This window comes from Peromyscus maniculatus, chromosome 10 (assembly GCF_049852395.1).
Source record: "Peromyscus maniculatus bairdii isolate BWxNUB_F1_BW_parent chromosome 10, HU_Pman_BW_mat_3.1, whole genome shotgun sequence".
Lineage (NCBI taxonomy): Eukaryota > Metazoa > Chordata > Mammalia > Rodentia > Cricetidae > Peromyscus > Peromyscus maniculatus.
In genome coordinates, this window is record NC_134861.1 from 61,141,647 (window position 1) to 61,161,052 (window position 19,406).

At 39.0% G+C, this 19,406-nt stretch overlaps 1 protein-coding gene across 2 annotated transcripts in view; it reads right to left on the reverse strand.

The window, feature by feature from the left end:
* Pds5a (PDS5 cohesin associated factor A) overlaps nucleotides 1-19,406 on the reverse strand; it is a 122,200-nt gene that overhangs the window by 37,076 nt on the left and 65,718 nt on the right. For both annotated transcript variants that reach the window (XM_076546345.1, XM_076546346.1), the window contains exons 14-19: nucleotides 18,781-18,862; nucleotides 17,843-17,891; nucleotides 16,909-17,048; nucleotides 11,891-12,006; nucleotides 3,523-3,628; nucleotides 831-991 (exon numbers count right to left, since the gene is read on the reverse strand). In XM_076546345.1, coding sequence (XP_076402460.1) covers nucleotides 831-991; nucleotides 3,523-3,628; nucleotides 11,891-12,006; nucleotides 16,909-17,048; nucleotides 17,843-17,891; nucleotides 18,781-18,862 — 654 coding nt within the window. The remainder of the gene's footprint in view (nucleotides 1-830; nucleotides 992-3,522; nucleotides 3,629-11,890; nucleotides 12,007-16,908; nucleotides 17,049-17,842; nucleotides 17,892-18,780; nucleotides 18,863-19,406) is intronic.

Below are 19,406 nucleotides of genomic sequence, written 5' to 3' on the forward strand. Positions count from 1 at the left end.
TACTTTTATAATCAGAGGAAATCTGTATAGCAACAAAACTCTACAGCAAATATCTATTATACTTTCAATACAATTAGACAAAAAGTTGATGTCATCAAATGCAAAGGCCTACTTATAATAGTGAAGAGTCTAATAGCAATATTCAAGACCACAGCCATACCTCTCAACCAAAAACCAAAGCCTGGAACCTGCCAGTCAGTATATACCTGACATGTTCATGAGCATCTCAAGCCCGTCTCCATGGAGATCTGCACTACGGGATAGGAGCTCCATGTCTAAATAGCCTTGCTAGCCCGAGCACCATTCATTTGGTCTTTTGTTCACAAGCTCATCACTATTAATACTGGTGGACAACTAAAGAAAATACACTTGAATATATTTTATTCTCAATATTATAGTCACCGTTATCAAAGACCAAGCAACTATTTATGATGAACACTATTTAGCTGCCCTATTTTTCTTTGTTGGGACAGAAAGGTTATACAGCTACTGAATTTATAGCCAATTTGAAAGAAAATACAAATATATAGACTAGAAAGACACACTAATTATAAATGTAATGCAATATTTAATTCTGTGATAACTTTTGATTACTAAAATTCTCAAGTCATGTCCTTCTAAACAAACACCTGTAGTTTGTTGCTTTACATGTATCCTAACTGAGATAGGATGGGGCAGGGAGGAGACAGAGAGACTAAGGGAGACAGATAGTTAGCATGAAAGTAAAGGTTTCTTTCTGCTCCTATCTTCGTCCATGAAAGACAAATCAAGATTCTGTTGATCCCATACACATGAGCTTTTATGTTTACCAGGTTAAAAAATATACTCACGATCGTATCTGGGGAAGGTCTGTTTCTATTTTGTGGCCCGTGTTTCTAAAAATCTGTATTGCAGCTTCTGCTACCTTGTCATCCTCCATCCGTAGGCACTGTAACAAGGACTCATATGTCTCTGCAGAGTGGAACGAGGTAGGATGTGTGAAAGACAGAACCTGGAGGAATAGATACACCTTTAAGAGGACAGACAACAGTTCTAATCTATTAAAAAAGGAGAATTTGCTAAACAAATAAAATGTAAATTTCTGGTGTACATATACTAGCCACAACACATGGAATATGGATTACTTATTTTAGCCACTTTTACAGTTACTTTTACTCATGAGACATTGAAGGAAAATAATGCATGGTACCTTAAAGTCACTTCCCCTAGATAGCTAATATGCCACCTTTGACCAATCACTTCATCTCTTGGTTCATACTACTACGTAGAATAAAAAATGTTTTCTTTAAAAAAACAAGAAAGAAAAATGTGTTGGAGAGATGGCTCAGCAGTTAAGAGTACATTCAGGAACACATCTGAGCTTGAGGCAGGACTTCTTACTGCCTTGGAGCTGCTAACTAAGCTAGACTGGCTTGCCAGTGAGCCTCTCGGATCCTCCTGCTTCTCTTTCTCAGTGCTGGGATTACAAGCATGCTACCAAGTGAGGCATTTTTACTTGGGTAGTAGGAATCAAACTCAGGTGCTGATGTTTGCAAAGAAAGTTCTTAACCGACTAGAAAGGTTCCCTTCTTTCTTTTTAAAAAACTTATTTCTATTTTATGTGCACTGGTGTTTTGCCTGTATGCGTGTCTGTCAGGTCCCCTGGAATTGGAATTATAGACAGTTGCAACCTCTCATGTGGGTGCTGGGAATTGAACCTGGGTCCTCTGCAAGAGCAGCCTGGGCTCTTAACCACTGAGCCATTTCTCTAGCCCAAAGGCTCATTTCTTACAGAGTGATCTTACAATAGTAATAAATACTCTCAGTTTAATAAGTATATTTAGGTATGGGAATTTTTATTTGATATCAAAGATCCAGGTTTATTTACTGATGTTTACAACAACAACAAAAAAATACAGCTTTGGCTGTCAAAATGATAACCTGCATAGGAATATATCAAGGGAAATCCTCACAGAAAGTTCGTATTATCATAACTATCAACAATGAAGACATTACTGCGAATTTTTAATTACAAACATATAATTATTAGCTTGTCTGGATATGAGCCCTACCCAGTCTCTACCGTTAAAGAACTTATACCAGCTTATACAATCAATGGCTACAACCTCTTATCTTTATAATGTGAGAATGATTAGGCTAGCCTCTATTGGATAAAATAGCCAAGTAAAGAGGTAAAAATTGAGCAGTCCATTTTTGTGTTCTTGAAAATTAAACATTACATACATCGTAAAGTACAGAAATAGGCTCAGTGAGGTTTTTTTTTTATTTATAGAATACTGGAGAATTCCATTTTTAAAATGGACAAAAAACAGATTGAAACTCTGTGCCTCTGGGCTGGGCATAGATGAGCAGGGCGCTGGGTCTGAGCGCTGGCTCCTCCAGTGCTCTCTCTGGGACTCGGTTGCCTCGTCAGTTTGTCTTGCTGGGATTTCAATGTATTTTTGCCTCATCCTCTTTGTACTCGATTCAGTGAGAGCTCCATCCAGTGTTGTGGTTGGATAAAGACAACACTGCCCTGTTCACATGTGACACTATAACTTGGAACCAATAATTTCTTTCACTAGTACTAAAAACGATTCTTACTTGCAGTCATGGTAAAAACACCTGGCTCTTCTTTATACATAATTTGAATACTTTCCATTTAGTAAGACAATGAACAGCATGCAAGGCAGCGGTGGTGATGGTGCACAACTTTAATTCTAGGACTCAGAAGGCAGAGGCAGGTGGATCTCTGTGAGTTCAAAACCAACCTGATCTACAGAGTGAGTTCCAGGACAACCCCCCTCCTCACAAAAAAAGATCATGAATAGCTTTAAAATGTCCTGGTCATACAGATGATGTCATATAACAACAATTGCCAACTGTCAGTCAACTGCCTCAGATACAGGTTCTTTGAAAGACAAGGCTGGATTACTCAACATACATGGTAACAAGTACAGCAGGAATGCAAAGGCGATCAGAAATACATTTCCTTCAAAAAGATTTATTATATAAATTGGGCTTTTGCCTGCATATATGTCTGCATGAGGGTGCCAGATCCTTTCGAACTGGAGTTATAGACAGTTGTGAACAGCCATGTAGGTGGTGGGAATTGAACCTGGGTCCCTTGGACGACTGGCCAAATGCTTTCCCATCTTAACCACTGAGCCATCCTCCAGCCCCCAGAAATAGATCTTTTTTAAAAGATGCTACTGTACACTGTAAAATAATTATATGATGATGCAAAAATTATTTTTATAAGGTCTGACTTCTAGCCAAGCATGGTAGCAGACATCTGTAATCATAGTACACGGCAGGCTGAGAAGCAGAAGGATAGAGAAGAGTTCCATGCCAGTCTGGGTTATAGAACAAGACTCTGTTTGTTTGTTTGTTTTTTTAAATCCAAAAAAAAATGGAATCTCTACCAGAAAATTTTAATCTTTTGAATAATCTAAAGTAAATAAGCCTGCTCTTGCACACCCTAAAGGAAATGCCATTATGAATTTTTAGAAATAAATGGAGACAATATTGTTTTAAAAATACCTTAAGAAGTTCAAGTCCTGAGCGAATGGCTGAATCTGGACTTACACCCTCCTCTTCATCATCTGCTGTCCCTTCTATTGATTTATTCATCAATTTTACTAGTGCACTATTAAAGGAAGGAAATGTAAGTTAGTAAGCCTGCTTACACTAGTAACTGGATCTCAACTGGAATATGGTAAGCACAGAGAATCTAAACAGACAATGGCCAAAGAAGTTTCTGTGGCCCGAGGATAAGTGCTGACCACTCACTCGATAGGTGAGCTTACTTTTATGATACCCTCCCCAGAACTTAATGTAACAACAACAATTTGACTAAAAAAATAAGCCAGCAAAATGATATACTGAACTATTAATATTAGCTATTTGTTTTTTGATTTTGTTTTTGGTTTTTTTTTGGAGCTGAGGATCGACCCCAGGGCCTTGCGCTTGCTAGGCAAGCGATCTACCAGAGCTAAATCCCCAACCCAATATTAGCTATTTCAATATTCGTTTCTACATATAAAGACTGTAAATAACTTAAAAACAGTTTAAAAAAAAAAAAAAGCTTGACAATTGGGCAAATGGCCACTCCAGACAAAATTCAGACATCAGGGAAGAGGGCTTAGTGGGTCAAAGGGCTCACTGTCAAGCTTGATGCTGAGTTAGATTCCTGGAACCCACACAATGGAAGGCAAGGATTGTGGAAAGTTGTTCACAGACCTCCAAAAATGTGCTACATGTGCATGTAATTTATAGATGAATAAACGTAATTTAAAGATCCAGCAGTGAACATATTCAGGGAAGGTGGTATTAACTGCACAATCAAATTGATCTATGGAATCAGTAATTCCTTTTTAAGAAATTATTAACAAAGATGCAATTAATCAGAAACATGCTGTATTCATAAACAGATACAATTAGATACCATGTAACTGTAAGAAACTAGTTATCTTTTCAATATATTTATTACCACAAAACAGAGTATTACCTGGTCACTAAAATCACACTATCTAAGAGGACCAACCTTTTGTTTTTGAAACAAGACCCCACATGTATCCCAGGCTGACTTCTCTTGGTCCTTCTGGACTCAAGTCTCTTGAGTGGTAGGACTGCACAAGACTAGGATTACAGGTGTCTAGTAACTGACTAAACTGGTACCATTTAAAATAAAAACAAATATGAGACCAGGAATGCAGTTCTTGGTAGAAAGACTGCCCACCTTGTCAAGCTCTGGGTTTCATCCTCTATGCCACACAAAACTGATGTGGTGGTGCTAGCCTGCAATTCCTGTGTGAGGGAAGCTCAAGGGGGAGGCCTGCGACAGCCCATGGCCAGCATGGGCTATACCACGAACACCAAGTCAGCTCAGATTACACAGCAAGATGCCGTCTCAAAAACAGGTAGAGACAGGCGAGGGACAGAGTGAGAAAAGTTATTTTCCTTTGATGCCATAACTGCTTCAATAAAATTATTATGAGTTGTTTTTAGCAGATAGGGTCTTTGCATATTGCCCAGACCTGCCTCTAACTCGGTCTTAGTGATCCTCCCATCTCACTCTGAGTAGCTGGGATGAATGAATGTACACCACTCACGGAAATCAAAGAATTGTTGTTGTTGCTGAGACAGGGTCTCACATAGCCCAGGGTGGCCTTAAATTCGATGTGTAGCAGAAGATAGTCTCAGCTCTACATGAAAAGAGCTGGAATTACAGGCTTATGTTCCCATTTCTGGCTCTAGGAATAAAGGATTTTTTAATACCATGTATGAACCTGAACTGCGTGGTAGACAACTGCAAATATTAGCACTGGGAATAGAAATGCAAGTTCAGAGAGCCAGCAGGGGCTACACAAAAAGTAAAACTGAGGGTGTGGAGAGATGGCTCAGTGAGAAAGATCACACACTTCTTCTCCTGTAGAAGACCAAGGTTCAGTTCCCAGAACTTAGGTCAGGGGTCTCCAGACCAGCTGTAATTTTAGTTCAAGGGACCTGAACCCTTTTCTGGCTACTAAGGGCACTACTCACCCGCACAAACCCAACACAGGTACACAATTAAAATAAAATATAAAATCTTTAAATATTCAAAAGTCTTCAATTGGAAACATTAGAAGTTTCTCCTCCAAACGGACTCACTTGCCACACACTCCTTTCCTCCTTTTCCTGAAGGTGCCTGCACTGGTCTCACATCCCAGCTACCTCCTAAAGCAGTGTGCACCTGTGGGAAGTACTTGTCCCTTTGATTTCCTCAAACATCAGTGCCGCTGAGCGGGCCACACTTCTGCCGCCTCCTCTGCTCGGCTCCTACCATTCTGTGTAGCATGGGATGCAGCTGCTGCTGGAGAGCAAGACCTGAGTCTTTGTGAATCAACAGAGCCCTAGATTCACCTTTGGAATCCCAGAGAAACTGCACTGGCCATGGTATTTTCCCTTGCTTAAGCTATTGAAGAAGTTTTAGGACCGATTTGACTCCTGTGAGCCCTCCACCCTTTAGTCTCTCCTCTCTCATTAAAGACTGAGTTATTTCTCTTTGTGTGTGTGTGTGTGTGTGTGTGTGTGTGTGTGTGTGTGTGTGTGTGTGTGTGTGTGTGTGTGTAGTGCCTACAGAGGCCAGAAGATGGACTTTGATGTCCCACAAGTCGTTATAGGTGGTTATCAGCTGCCTGTAATGGGTGCAAGAAGCTGAACATGGGTTTCCTGCAAGAACAGTATATGCTCAAAGCTTCTAGTGGTAGTGCTCATCTTTAATTCCCAGTAACCAGGTGACAAATGAAGGTGAATCTCGGTAAAGTTGAGGCCAGCCAGTGCCATGTAGAGATCCTATCTCATAAAAAAAAAAAAAGAAAAAAGAAAATATAAAAAAATAACAGTATGTGTTTTTAATCGCAGAACAGAAGCATCTTTCCAGCACCCTTGCACTTTACACATATTTATTTATCATGTGTCTGTGTGTATGCACACACACAACATGGCACATATGAGTAAAGAGTCAGTTCTCTTCTACCATATGGATTCTGGAGATCCAATTTCAATTAGTAGGATTGGTGGCAAGCACTTTTACATGCTCAGTCAACAAATTAACCTAACCTTTATGGCTGACATAAAAATCATTCCTAATTTTCTACTTTTAACTAATCCTCCTACAATAATAGTTTTCAAAATTTGAGGACATCATTATTTCATCATGATTCAGTTCTTTCTCTTCACCTGTTCCCACTTTAATTTACTTTCATTCCTGGGTTTCAATCATTATTACAATGACTATTGTAGTTAACTTTTTTTTCTTTCCAAGACAGGGTTTCTCTGTGTAGTTTTGCTCCTTTCCTGGAATTCGCTTTGTAGACCAGGCTGGCCTCAAACTAAAAGAGATCCGTCTGCCTCTGCCTCCCGAGTGCTGGGATTAAAGGCATGCGCCATCACCATCCTGCTTATAGTTAACATTTTTAAGTAATTTCATTATGGATAATTTTCTGCTACTCTCAATCTTTTCTTTTTCTTCCTTTTTATTTGCATTCTCTGACAGGGTTTATATAACCCTGGATAGCCTGGAATTCATCATGAAGACTAGGCTAGACCCCAAATCACAGAGATCTATCTACCTGCCTCTGCTCCCTAGTGCTGGGATTAAAGGAGTGTAACTATATCTGAATCAATACTTTTTTTTGTTGTTTTTTTTTTTACAACACTACATTATAAATGATTCTCAGTGGGTGGCCTGAGCCTATTATTGCAATATGCAGGAGGCAGAGGCAGGAGACTAACAAATTCAAGACCAGCCTGGTCTATATAGCAAGTTCCAAGTTCTAGGCCAGTCATGGACATATATTAAGATCCTGCCTCAAGAGCCCAAAACAGCTGGGTGTTCATGTCATATACCTAGATAATCCCAGCACTTGGGAGGCAGATCTCTTAAATTTGAGGCCAGTCTTGTCTACAGATTGAGTTCCAGGACAGCTATATGCAATTCTTTCTCTCTCCTCTTCTTCCCTCCATCCCCACGACCTACTACTCAGTTAAGTGCTGGCCTACCTAAATATTTAATTTCTTTCCCTTTTTTTCTTTGCTATTTTCCCCCTAAAACAACTATCAATATTAGCCACCATATATTACATGAGACATGTTAAGTGTATTAAACTGATTTAGGTATTATTACTATGAATGATATTTACATCCATAAAAACCTCTGCATAACTTAAGTAGTAATTAGCATTGCTATAATTTTATAGATCTAGAAACTGAAGCTCAGAGCACCTAAGCAATCCACAGACTCAAGGCCAGTGACCTGGATTATATTCCCGGTAGTCCTTCCTTGGCTAATCCCTCTAATTTCTACTTCTTTTTACCTCTCATCACATGGACAGCTTACTTTTGGAGTCTTCTACAACAACAAACCCACTCACACAATTTGGGTTATGTAACTTATTCTTCACTAGATACACAATGTGCTTTTTTTTTTTTTTAAGTTTTATTTATTTGTTATGTATACGGCATATATGACCGCAGGCCAGAAGAGGGCACCAGATCTCATTACAGATGGTTATGAACCACCCTGTGGTTGCTGGGAATTGAACTCAGGACCTCTGGAAAGGAAGTCAGCGCTCTTAACCTCTGAGCCATCTCCCCAGCCCCACAATGTACTTTAAACATAGCTTTTACTTTTTTTTATTTTTTTTTTATTTTTATTTTTATTTATTTATTTTTTTTTTTTGGTTTCTCTGTGTAGCTTTGCACCTTTCCTGGAACTCACTTGGTAGCCCAGGCTGGCCTCGAACTCACAGAGATCCGCCTGGCTCTGCCTCCCGAGTGCTGGGATTAAAGGCGTGGGCCACCACCGCCCGGCTACTTTTTTTTAAAAAGCAAACCTATTAAGTCAAAATAATGAGCCTATTATTTATAATACAGTATTCTGTGAACATCTGGCTAAATATAAGGAATATGGCCTTTTCTTTTTGGAGATAGGTTCTCTACATGTATTCCTGGTTGCCCAGATCTAATTATATAGATCTGTTTGGTCACAAACTAATAGAGGTCTATTTGCCTCTGCTTTTTAAGTGTTGAGATTAAAGGCCACAATTCCCAGCTATGAGGCACTTTTTCTCATAAAAATTAATAACACTGGCATTCTTACAAAATTACTCTGCTAACAATCTTAACTAAGATGTTCTTCTGAGAACAAACAACTGATGCTACTGAAATGAGTTTTCAGAAGACTGAATACTGGGACTCAAACAATAGTAATCTGCTGACATAACAAACCCCTGTGAAACTTCCTGATGCCACTGCACATCCCCTTTCAAAGTCAACATGCACAGTCAAGAGATCCTATTTGTACTACATTGTATCTTTAATCTAACCCATTAAAACATGATGCTACAGAGCTGGGGAGAATTGATTACTAAGGACATGGTACGTGCATACGTACACACACACACTCAGAGCTGTACACAAGGCAGGGTAGGTGGGAAGTAAATGGTACAGATCAAAGGATACTTACTGACAAATAATATATCTGCATTTTTAAAAATAATTATGGACAAAAGTTTTGTGATCTAAACTTTTGTTTCTTTTAATTTATAAAGAAGAAATAGATCAGATTAACTATTATTAATTTAATAATAGTAAAAATTATGTTCTGGGCTGAACACATTTATAAACTCATAGATTTTAGCCACCAGTCCCATAGTGTGACTAGACTGGAGATGTGGCATTAAAGACTAGTTATGTAAGTGAAGTCATATGATGAGGCTAACCTAGGCTGACTGCTATCTTTAAAAGATAAGGAGAGTAGAACACTGATTTCTCCAGGGTACACAGAGAAAAGACCATTTGAAAACAGCGAGAAGCTGGTAGCTGTCTTGAAGAAAAGAAGGACAACTTTAGAAAACGGCACAGCCATACCTAAACAATGGGATGGAACACAAAAGTCATAAAGCCAGTAGTGATGAGCTACATGATGGCCGCCGTACCACCTTTGGTTTTCATCTCCACCTGTTGCACACTTGGGAGACTTAATATTTGTACAATTTGGGGGTATTGGATAGATGGAAATTATCATATGAATCATTTATGCCTTCTCCTAGGAGTATTGCTTGTAAGAGTATTGCTTGTAAGCTTCCCCCAGGAAGTCCTGAACATACTACCCCTCCTGCTTTTAGGGAGACACCCATATCTACTTGAAGGTCTTCTTCACACCCTGGAGGTTGTGACACACACACAAAGAAGCCAGAGGTCTCTTTTAGAGGCTGTGAGACATTCTGGAAACATCTGTCCCTGTACTTATGCAGGAACAAAATAGTCAAAACAAAGTAAACTTAAAAAGGTCAACAAGATTTAGTGAGCTAAAGGAGTTGGCCACAGTCTAGATTACAAGTTTCTTCCCACTATATACTGAGGCAATTACATGGCATACACAGCAACAAAGTTAAGATTAGCTGCAGCCGGGCAATGGTGGCGTACGCCTTTAATCCCAGCGCTTGGGAGGTAGAGCCAGGTGGATCTCTGTGAGCTCGAAGCCAGCCTGGTCTACAGAGTGAGATCCAGGACAGGCACCAAAACTACACAGAGAAACCCTGTCTCGAAAAAACCAGTTAGATTAGCTGAAGTTACCCCAGCACTACAGAGACTTATATTGATCAGCAAAGAATGAAATGGAAAGATGATAGAAGTATGTGGTGTTAGGATCTCACTTTCTTAGCTCATGTGAAGTCACTGTGATGTCTTATGGACAAAGAACAACAGAATGCCAGGATTAATAGAAAAATTATATTAATAGAAAATTAAATTAATAGAAAAATACATATAGAAAAATTCTATATAAACACTGTATTGTGCAAGAATTTGAATAATAACTGCAGCAGCTTTGACCTGAGGATTTTTCTTGGGTATTCTGACAGGGTTTTTTGTTTTGTTTTGTTTGTTTTTTCAAGACAGGGTCTCTCTGTGTAGTTTTGGAGCCTGTCCTGGATCTCACTTTGTAGACCAGGCTGGACTGGAACTCACAAAGATTCGCCTGGCTCTGCCTCCCGAGTGCTGCCATTAAAGGCATGCGTCACTACCGCCTGGCCAGGGTTTTAAAATATATTTGAGACAGGGTTTCTCTGTGTAATCTTGGCTATCTTGGAACTCCCTCTGTAGAGCAGGCTGGCTTCAAACTCACAGAGATCCACCTGCCTCTGTCTCCTGAGTGCTGGGATTAAAGGTGTGCACCACCACCATGCTGACCTGAAGATTTTTGTTTTGGTCTAATGTCCTAGTAGCCACAAAAGCTAGAGGCCTGAGAACAGGCTGTCACATGCCTCTAGATCCTTAAAAATTGGGTTATAGGATTAATGAGTAAAATTAACTGTTTACTATTGATGCCAAAACTTGGGAAATAATAATTGGAAATAATTACTCTGTACTGTCATAGTTTATTAATGAAGACTACAAGATGAGCACAAGGAAGTTAAATACATGTCCAAAAACTAAAATGATTTTATCTATTTTGGAACATCACAAATCTATACCTGCTTACTAATTTCTGTATGAATAAAGAAGCACTCTGGCTGCTAGTCAGTCAGGCTGCAAGATTCTCCTGACCACCATGGCCTGGCTCACCTCCTTACATCCTCTGCTGGGACCTAGCCCACTGCAAGGATGGCTCCCAGAAAGGAAAAAGTAAAAGTAGCTGACATCTTGATCTTGAGACTGTTTCCAGAACCATGTCAAAATAAATTCTATTGAACACCCTGCCAGCCAGTGCTATTGTTATGATAACCCTTGAGAAAGAGCATAACATGGCTTTTAATACAACCCTAGCAGTGACTCACAGAGATGGAGTAACCAGTACTTTCTTGAGTACCATGACGAGGTCTCCAGATATTTCCGGAGATATTTGGATTAAGAACCAATGAGTGCTACTAAGTATGTAAACGTGGAAAACAATGATCACTACAAGACAGAATCATTCATAGAAATTCAGAATAGTAAATCATTAGAAATAAAATGTGAGGTTTTAAAAAAAAACAAACATCCTCATTTTCAAAATGCCATTATATTCTCATCCATCAATTCCACAGTGATAAAACAAGACATAACAGAGTATAACGTGACCACCGAAATTCTTGAGAAAGCTTGGCTTTTAGTAAGTAATCATATACAAATAAAATTTTCTTTTTGTTGTGTGTGTGTATTCTAGGATTTTTAAAATTAGCACATACAGAATAGATCTAAGCGCAAGAACTCATAAAAAGTAAAAGGCAATAAATAATGCTAAGATGGCCATCCTTCTTTGTACTTGAATGGTGGGTACACTTCTATCATTAAAGGGACCGATCTCTGTGGGTCCAACACTCAAGCCCACAACCAAGCACTCTGGATGAGCATCTCTTTCTTTTGCATACGTTTTCTGGCTTACCTTATGGCTTCTGAATCAATGTGCACAGGAGCAATTCTTTCCAACAGAAACTTGACCATTTCTAGAAAAGGGTTGGTTGGCTGCTTAGGATTTGCAAGTTTCCGGGCTATTTCCCTCTATAGAAGAAAAAAAGTTTTACTGAAAGTTTAATCACTTTATAGTTTTTCACAATAAGAATGACTATAGGTAGACAGCACTGAAAAATTCCAAAGCATGAAGAAATGAAAACAATTTCTTTGGGGAGGGGGTGGGAGGGGGGAGAACAAGGGAATCTGTGGCTGATATGTAGAACTAAATTATATTGTAAAATAATTAAAATTTAAAAAAAATTGTTTTACGTCCTGACTAAAATGTACATACTGAGCAATCACTAGACAGTGAAAAACAAGAAAAGATGAATTAGTTTTGAAGGATTTTTGATTTTGGCTTATTCTCCCACTACAAAATTCCTATTTACTGCAATAACATAAATGCTCTATTGAAAAAAATTCACATTTACAGTTATGCATAAATGGTTTTATTATTTCATAATTTAATAGAATATTGGGTTTTCGTTCAGTTAACTTCTTTTAATGCTACATGCTTAATATCACGTGTATATGTATGTATGTGAGTGTGGGTTTGTGCACCTGAGTGGAGTACCCGCAGAGGTCAGAGGACAGTATCAAGAACTAGAGTTATAGGAAGTTGTGGCTGCTCTATATGAGTTCTAGAAACTGAACTTTAAACCTCTGCAAGAGCAGTAGGAGCTCATAAATGCTATCAATCCAGCCCTAATTTCTTTTTCTTTCTCTCTCTCTCTCTCTTTTTTTTTTTTTTTGGTTTTTCGAGACAGGGTTTCTATGTGTAGCTTTGCGCCTTTCCTGGAGCTCACTTGGTAGCCCAGGCTGGCCTCGAACTCACAGAGATCCGCCTGGCTCTGCCTCCCGAGTGCTGGGATTAAAGGCGTGCGCCACCAACGCCCGGCTTTCTTTCTCTCTTTTCTTCTCTCTCATATATATATATATATATATATATATATATATATATATAATGTATGTCTCTATCTCTTTCTTTTCTTTCTTTAAGAGGAAAGTGCAGCAAGGTGACTCAGAGGATAAAGGTTCTTGCAGCCAAGCCTGACGACCTGAGTTTGATCCCCAGGATCCACATGGTGGAAGGAGAGAACTGACTCCTTTGACTTACTCGTCCTCTTGACCCCCCAAAAAAAATTAATAAAAATTCTGAAAAGAGAGGATTATGTAGCAGACATACAATGTCAAATACATAAATGTGGGCTACTACGGACCCTCCAGAAGAACCAAGCACAGGAAGTCCAGTGCAGCCTAGGCCAGGGAAGCCTGGACTAAAAAGCAAACCACACAAAAAGGGCAAAGAGTGGCCATATTCAAAAGTGGGTGAACGGCAATATTTTTCAATTCTGGAAAAACACAATAAAAGAGATAAATAGAAACATGTAGTCTTTCAGAATTTTAACAAAGTGTAAACAGAATTATTTTACACTATTCTGAATTCATGAATATAAGTAACTGTCGCTACTTAAGATGGCAGTATTATATCAACTATCTCTGACAAAGAAAGGAGTCTTATGTTCTCTAGGCCTTCCAGGTGATTTAACTGTGTTAATACACATCAACCAGGTGCAAACTAAGATTTCAAACCACAAGTCACAGATAATGTCATCTCCTATTTTTAAATTTAAATTTTCATGTATTGATTATCACTGGTGTGTGTGTTTATGTGGTGCATGCATTCTGTAACCTGCATGTAGAGAACCAAGGAAACCTTTCGGGCGCAGCTCGTCCCTTTCACTCTAGGTTTTAGAACTGACTTGAGATGGGAGCCTGCCACTGAGGAACAGCACTGGACCTAGTTATCTTCTATTTTTACAAAGAAGTTTTCATTTCCCCAAACTAGAAATGTAATTCTATTGTTGAAACAATGATTTATTTCTTACAGATCCTTTAAGACTCAACTCGGGAGTCACTTATTCTAGAATAAGTCATTCTCTGACCTGTTTCTACCCCTACCTGGGGTGAGTGCTGCTCTTCCGTATATAATACTATTCCAACCCTTAAGGTGCTGTGTTCATTATCAAAGCAGTGACCTATTTCTGTCACTTAATCTACAAGTTGGGTAAGAAGAGATCATATATAATACAATTACTAAAATTAGCAATAAATTAAACCAGTGTAAACTTGATCAAGGGAAAAATAAATTTAGTAAGAGACTAGCCTCCAATTCTCAATGCTGTCTTGGCCTCCCAAGTGCTAGGGTCATAAGCTTATTTTTTGTTGTGCAAGACACAGCTAATGCGGGCCTCCAATAACTCTCCCCCCTTCTACAGTGTTACAAAGTACAGTGCTCACCCCTGACCCCTGCGGCTTACAGGATCTTGTGTTTCTATTTTACATATAAGAACAGGGGTGATTTAAATAATATATACAAGTTACACAGTGCTTGCTAATAGGAAGGTGAGAAAAGCAGGAACCATTAGCAGGCTCTTAAAATTACCTTTACCTCCTTGTGTGTGTGTGTGTGTGTGTGTGTGTGTGTGTGTGTGTGTGTGTGTGTGTGTGTGTGTGTGTGTGCGCGCGCGCGCGCGCATGTCATGGAGGGCTTGTGGAAGTCAGAGGCTAATTGGAGGGATTCTACTGTCTGATCATCGAGCTTCACAGGAAGTACCTCTATCCACCAAGCTATCTGACTGGCTCTGTCGTACTCATTTACTGAAAACGAACAAACAAAGAGGATCTCATTCTGGATTGCACTGATCATGATCTCATGGTGATTTTCTTGCCCTTACCTCCTGAAGGCTGGGATTACAGACAAACAGATCATGCCTACGTATTGAGCTATTTTTCACAAATGCAGTCTTGATCTCCATCTTCCTGATTCATAAAGCAGGAAACACTGACTGCATGCATTGCCTGCTCAGAGCATTCCAGGACATTTCAATTACAGACATCTGGTGTCTAAGATTTACATGTACTTAGGGCTTGAGTGCCCTTGTGAAGGCATACGTGGTGTGTGTGTATGAATGAACACCTATGTTGATTTCAAAGGACAACCGTGAAACTCAGTTTTCTTGGCCAACATGTGGGTTTCAGGAATTGAACTCAGGTTCTCAGGTTTAGGGGTAAGAACTTTTATCTGCTGAGCCATGAAGTCAGCCCATAGATATCCATTTTTGAAACCTACTAAATATTTTTGGTGTTAATAATCAAGGGATTCATACTACTCCCTGTTATTAAACTCAAGTTATATTCCTATTTTTTCTTTTTCAAATCAAAAGTTTCCCTTGATTCCAGGTCCATTTTGTGTATGTGGCATTTTGTTTGTTTTGTACTGTGTGTGTGTGTGTGTGTGTGTGTGTGTGGGTGGGTGGGTGTGTGTGTGTGTGTGTGTGTGATGTGCATGTGTAGGGACAGTGAGTAGGACAGTAAGCCCTTCAGGATCTGTCTTTTCCTCTGTAGTGTTGACAGGACCATGTTTCACATGTGGTCTGGCCATCTGAACTCAGGTGATTTGTACATTAGTAACAAAGCCACCTCATAATCATGAGCTCTTGCACTGCTCTTGCAAAGAATGACACTATCATGCATTTATGAGACAGAGGATCAGTCACTATAACCTGCTATGAAGCTTGAAAAATGTTCTTTCAACATTTCATTGTCCTTAGAGGCAAAACTGTAAACCACAAGCTCTCATGGGTATTTAAATCATATCACTGTATCACTCCAATTGTATCAGCAGATCCTCTGCAATATACAACACTACTAAATTCTAATTACCAAAGGAATATATGTAATATTTAAAGCAATAAATTATTCAGGTAAGTGCATAGGTGAAAATATCAGGACACCTGGCCATGAATAAACCTGGGCAAAGAAGAGTTCTCTTCTCTAGGTGGGCGGGCCTTGAAGCACACCCTCTTACATAAGAATCTCTTTAGATTCCCCACAGTGAATAAAAACTGTTTAATGCTCCTAGACAAATTTTTAAGAACATCTATTATAATCTTTAATCCCTCTTTACATATTTAAATAATTATCAACTCTAATCCTATTCAGAAAAAAGGTAAAAATAAGTAACCAAAATGCTAATCTTTTATTCATGTTTAAGCCTAGTCTTAGCATAATGTATATCATCTGCAAAATACTGAAGACACGAACAAATAAAGTTTTCTTCCCCGAGTTTCTGTGATACTGGTTTCCTAGAAAATAAGGAGTGCAAGACAGAAGTCTACATAGGAATTTATTTCCTCTACAAATAAAACCCTGGATGACGACATGACTATAACTCAATTATTGCCAGGTTTTGTGTCCATGTTCAGAGACAAAAGTAGGAAGTGCATGCATACAAAACAACTTAAAAATACTTTTCCATTTCTTTTTTTTTTTTTTTTTGGTTTTTTCGAGACAGGGTTTCTCTGTGTAGCTTTGCGCCTTTCCTGGAACTCACTTGGTAGTCCAGGCTGGCCTCAAACTCACAGAGATCCGCCTGGCTCTACCTCCCAAGTGCTGGGATTAAAGGTGTGCGCCACCACCGCCCGGCTTCTTTTCCATTTCTTTTTTTTATTTTTTTTTATTTTTTTTTTGGTTTTTTGAGACAGGGTTTCTCTGTGTAGCTTTGCACCTTTCCTGGAACTCACTTTGTAGCCCAGGCTGGCCTCGAACTCACAGAGATCCGCCTGGCTCTGCCTCCCGAGTGCTGGGATTAAAGGCGTGTGCCACCACCGCCCGGCTCCATTTCTTAAATGAAGTAACACACATTAAATAAAAAGTATTTTATCTTAGTCATTTCCTAGGACCAGACTTTCTGGCTCAGATCTTTTTTTCCTTTCTTGGAATATGGCTGGAGAGTGTTAGGAAAGGAGAATTTAGCTGCATTTGGATATATTACTAAGTAATTTAGTATCCACCTTAAAGTTAAAAGTCACATAAATATATATGTAATGAAATACAGATTTCTCCAAGTTATTAGAAGAAATTATTATAAAATCATAGTTCACTAACCACACAAATGTCAGCTTGTTTGCAGGAACAGGTTGGGCTGATTAGTAATTCTAACTGAGACCGCAGTTTCTCATCATCTCCAAGAACCTGATTAAATTTCTTTACAAAATCTTGTGCTTTCCCAGGGTCAGGCAAATTCTCTATAAAATGAAGAGAATCAATATTAGAAAAGAAAGATAACTACATTAAAAGTATCTTTAAAACATTGGTGAGGGGGTGAAGAAATTATTTAGTATTTACGAGTGTTCACTGGGGTGGGACGCAGCTGAGGGAGGGCTCAGCGGTTAAAAGCACTGGTTGCTCTTCCAGAGGACCTGGGTGCAATTCCCAGCACCCACATGGCAGCTCACAATTGTCTGTAACTACAGTCTCAGGGGAATCCGACACTCTCACACAGACATACATGCAAGGAAAACACTAATGCTCCTGCTAAGGACCCAGTAGTCACATCAGGTGGTTCAAAACTGCCTGTCTCACTAGCTCCAGGAGGATCCAAGATCTCCCACCTCCGTACAGAATGTACTCACAGACATACATACTTACATATAATTAAAAATAACAAAATATTATAAAATAAATAAATAATGGTGAACAATTAAAAGAAAGCTAGACAAATGGCTCTTAAAGACAAAATTAAGGATCATCTTTTACCATTTATTCATAGTTCCATTGGTCAAATTAATAACCTGTTTTAGGTGGGCTGGAGAGATGGGAAGAGAACTTGTTGCTCTTGGGAAGGACCCAGTTTTGATTCCTCCCACCTCATATTGGCTCACAAGCATCTGTGATTAAATCCAGTTCCAAGGAACTGAACAGGCACACAAGATGATGCACATATATACATGCAAGCAAAACATTCATGCACATAAATAAAATATGAGAAAGCCCTGTTTGATATTTATTAAATGCTCATTGGGTAAATACACATACTTACTTGCTATGGTCATCAGTTTCCCAAACATGGCAGAACAGTTAGCCTCTGACTGAAATTAAAACAAAAACAAAAGAACAACCAGTCATTTGTATTAACAATTTTCTGTAAGAGAAATTAAAACACTGTATAGCGTTCCATAGTTAGACTATGATAAATTTATGGCTAACCTCCCTCTTCAGCATGCCTGTGGGCATGTGAGAGAGAGAGAGAGAGAGAGAGAGAAAGAGAGAAAGAGAGAAAGAGAGAGAGAGAGAGAGAGAGAGAGAGAGAGAGAGAGAGAGAGAGAGAGAGAGATTAGGAAAGAACAGTAGAAAAGCAACAAATGTTACGAGAAGAAAGAAGGAAAGGAGACATTATCAGGAAAGCATTCCAAGACTGAAGAGCAGGTGTGGTAGCAACCTACTTGTCATCTCATCTCCTAAGGTAGGAGGACTGCTTAAGCCCAGGAACCAACAATCAGCCTCAACACCATGACCAGCTGGTTTATACTCTTCCTGCCTGCCACACATTCCTGGTTAGGTGGACTGTGCCCTAAAACTGCAAGCTAAAACAACTCCCCCTTCGTTAAGTCACTTTTGATCTTGTTGGGTATTCTGTCACCGTAGTAAGAAAAGTAAATATGACTAAAATCCCAGCTATCAAAGGTGGAAAGGCAGGCTGTTGGGAATTTGAGGCTAATCTGGGCAACATAGTGATTTCTAGACCAGCTTAAGCTAAAAAAATAAAATAAAAAAAAAAAAAAACCTGAAAAAAAGAAACAAGCAAAAAACACATAAGAAAAGAAACAAACTAAAAAGGCAATTTAGCTCTGAAAACCGCTTAACTGACATTTGGAAATTAAAATACCTTGAGATATTTTCATTACATATGCTGTACTAAAAAACATAAATACATACTGACTTTTAATCTGTAAATGAAAACAAAAATCATAAACCTACTGTAGGCTGCTTGTGTAAATCCAACAGTTCACGCACATGGCTCCGAAGCATGTTCTGACACTTCCACATTTCATTGAGAGCTCTGGACATAGTTATAAACATGAAAAGACACATTTAACAGCACTGCAAAATGTCCCACTTCGTGACTTAAGTATACCATTTCTATATTCAAATATAAAAATGTGAAGCAACAGTTTATTAGAACTTAAGGAGGTTTGATATTGGGCAGGTATTTTACCACTGAGAGGGAATGTCTGGGTTCAAAGGATCAATTTCATCTTGCCAGGCAGGTCATAATTTGACTGTAAGAAAAGCTTTAATTCTAAACAGAGGGAGCTAGAAAGTACTGGTCTAATGAAAGGTATTGAAGTCTGGTGTACAGAGCATAAGTGGGTGGCATATAGAAACTGGAGTACACCACAGATAAATAAATGACAAAGGATTATTGAGTGCCAGAAAAACAGACCTATGAGGGATGAAAACTGCTTAAAAGAGTTAGCTGAAAGCTTCCTCCCTAAGGACTAGCTTTCTTAGTACCATATCTTGCTACACAACCTTCCAAGGGAAGGAAACAAACCAGTAGTTCTACACAGCGGTGATACCTATGAGCCACAACTAACAAGGCA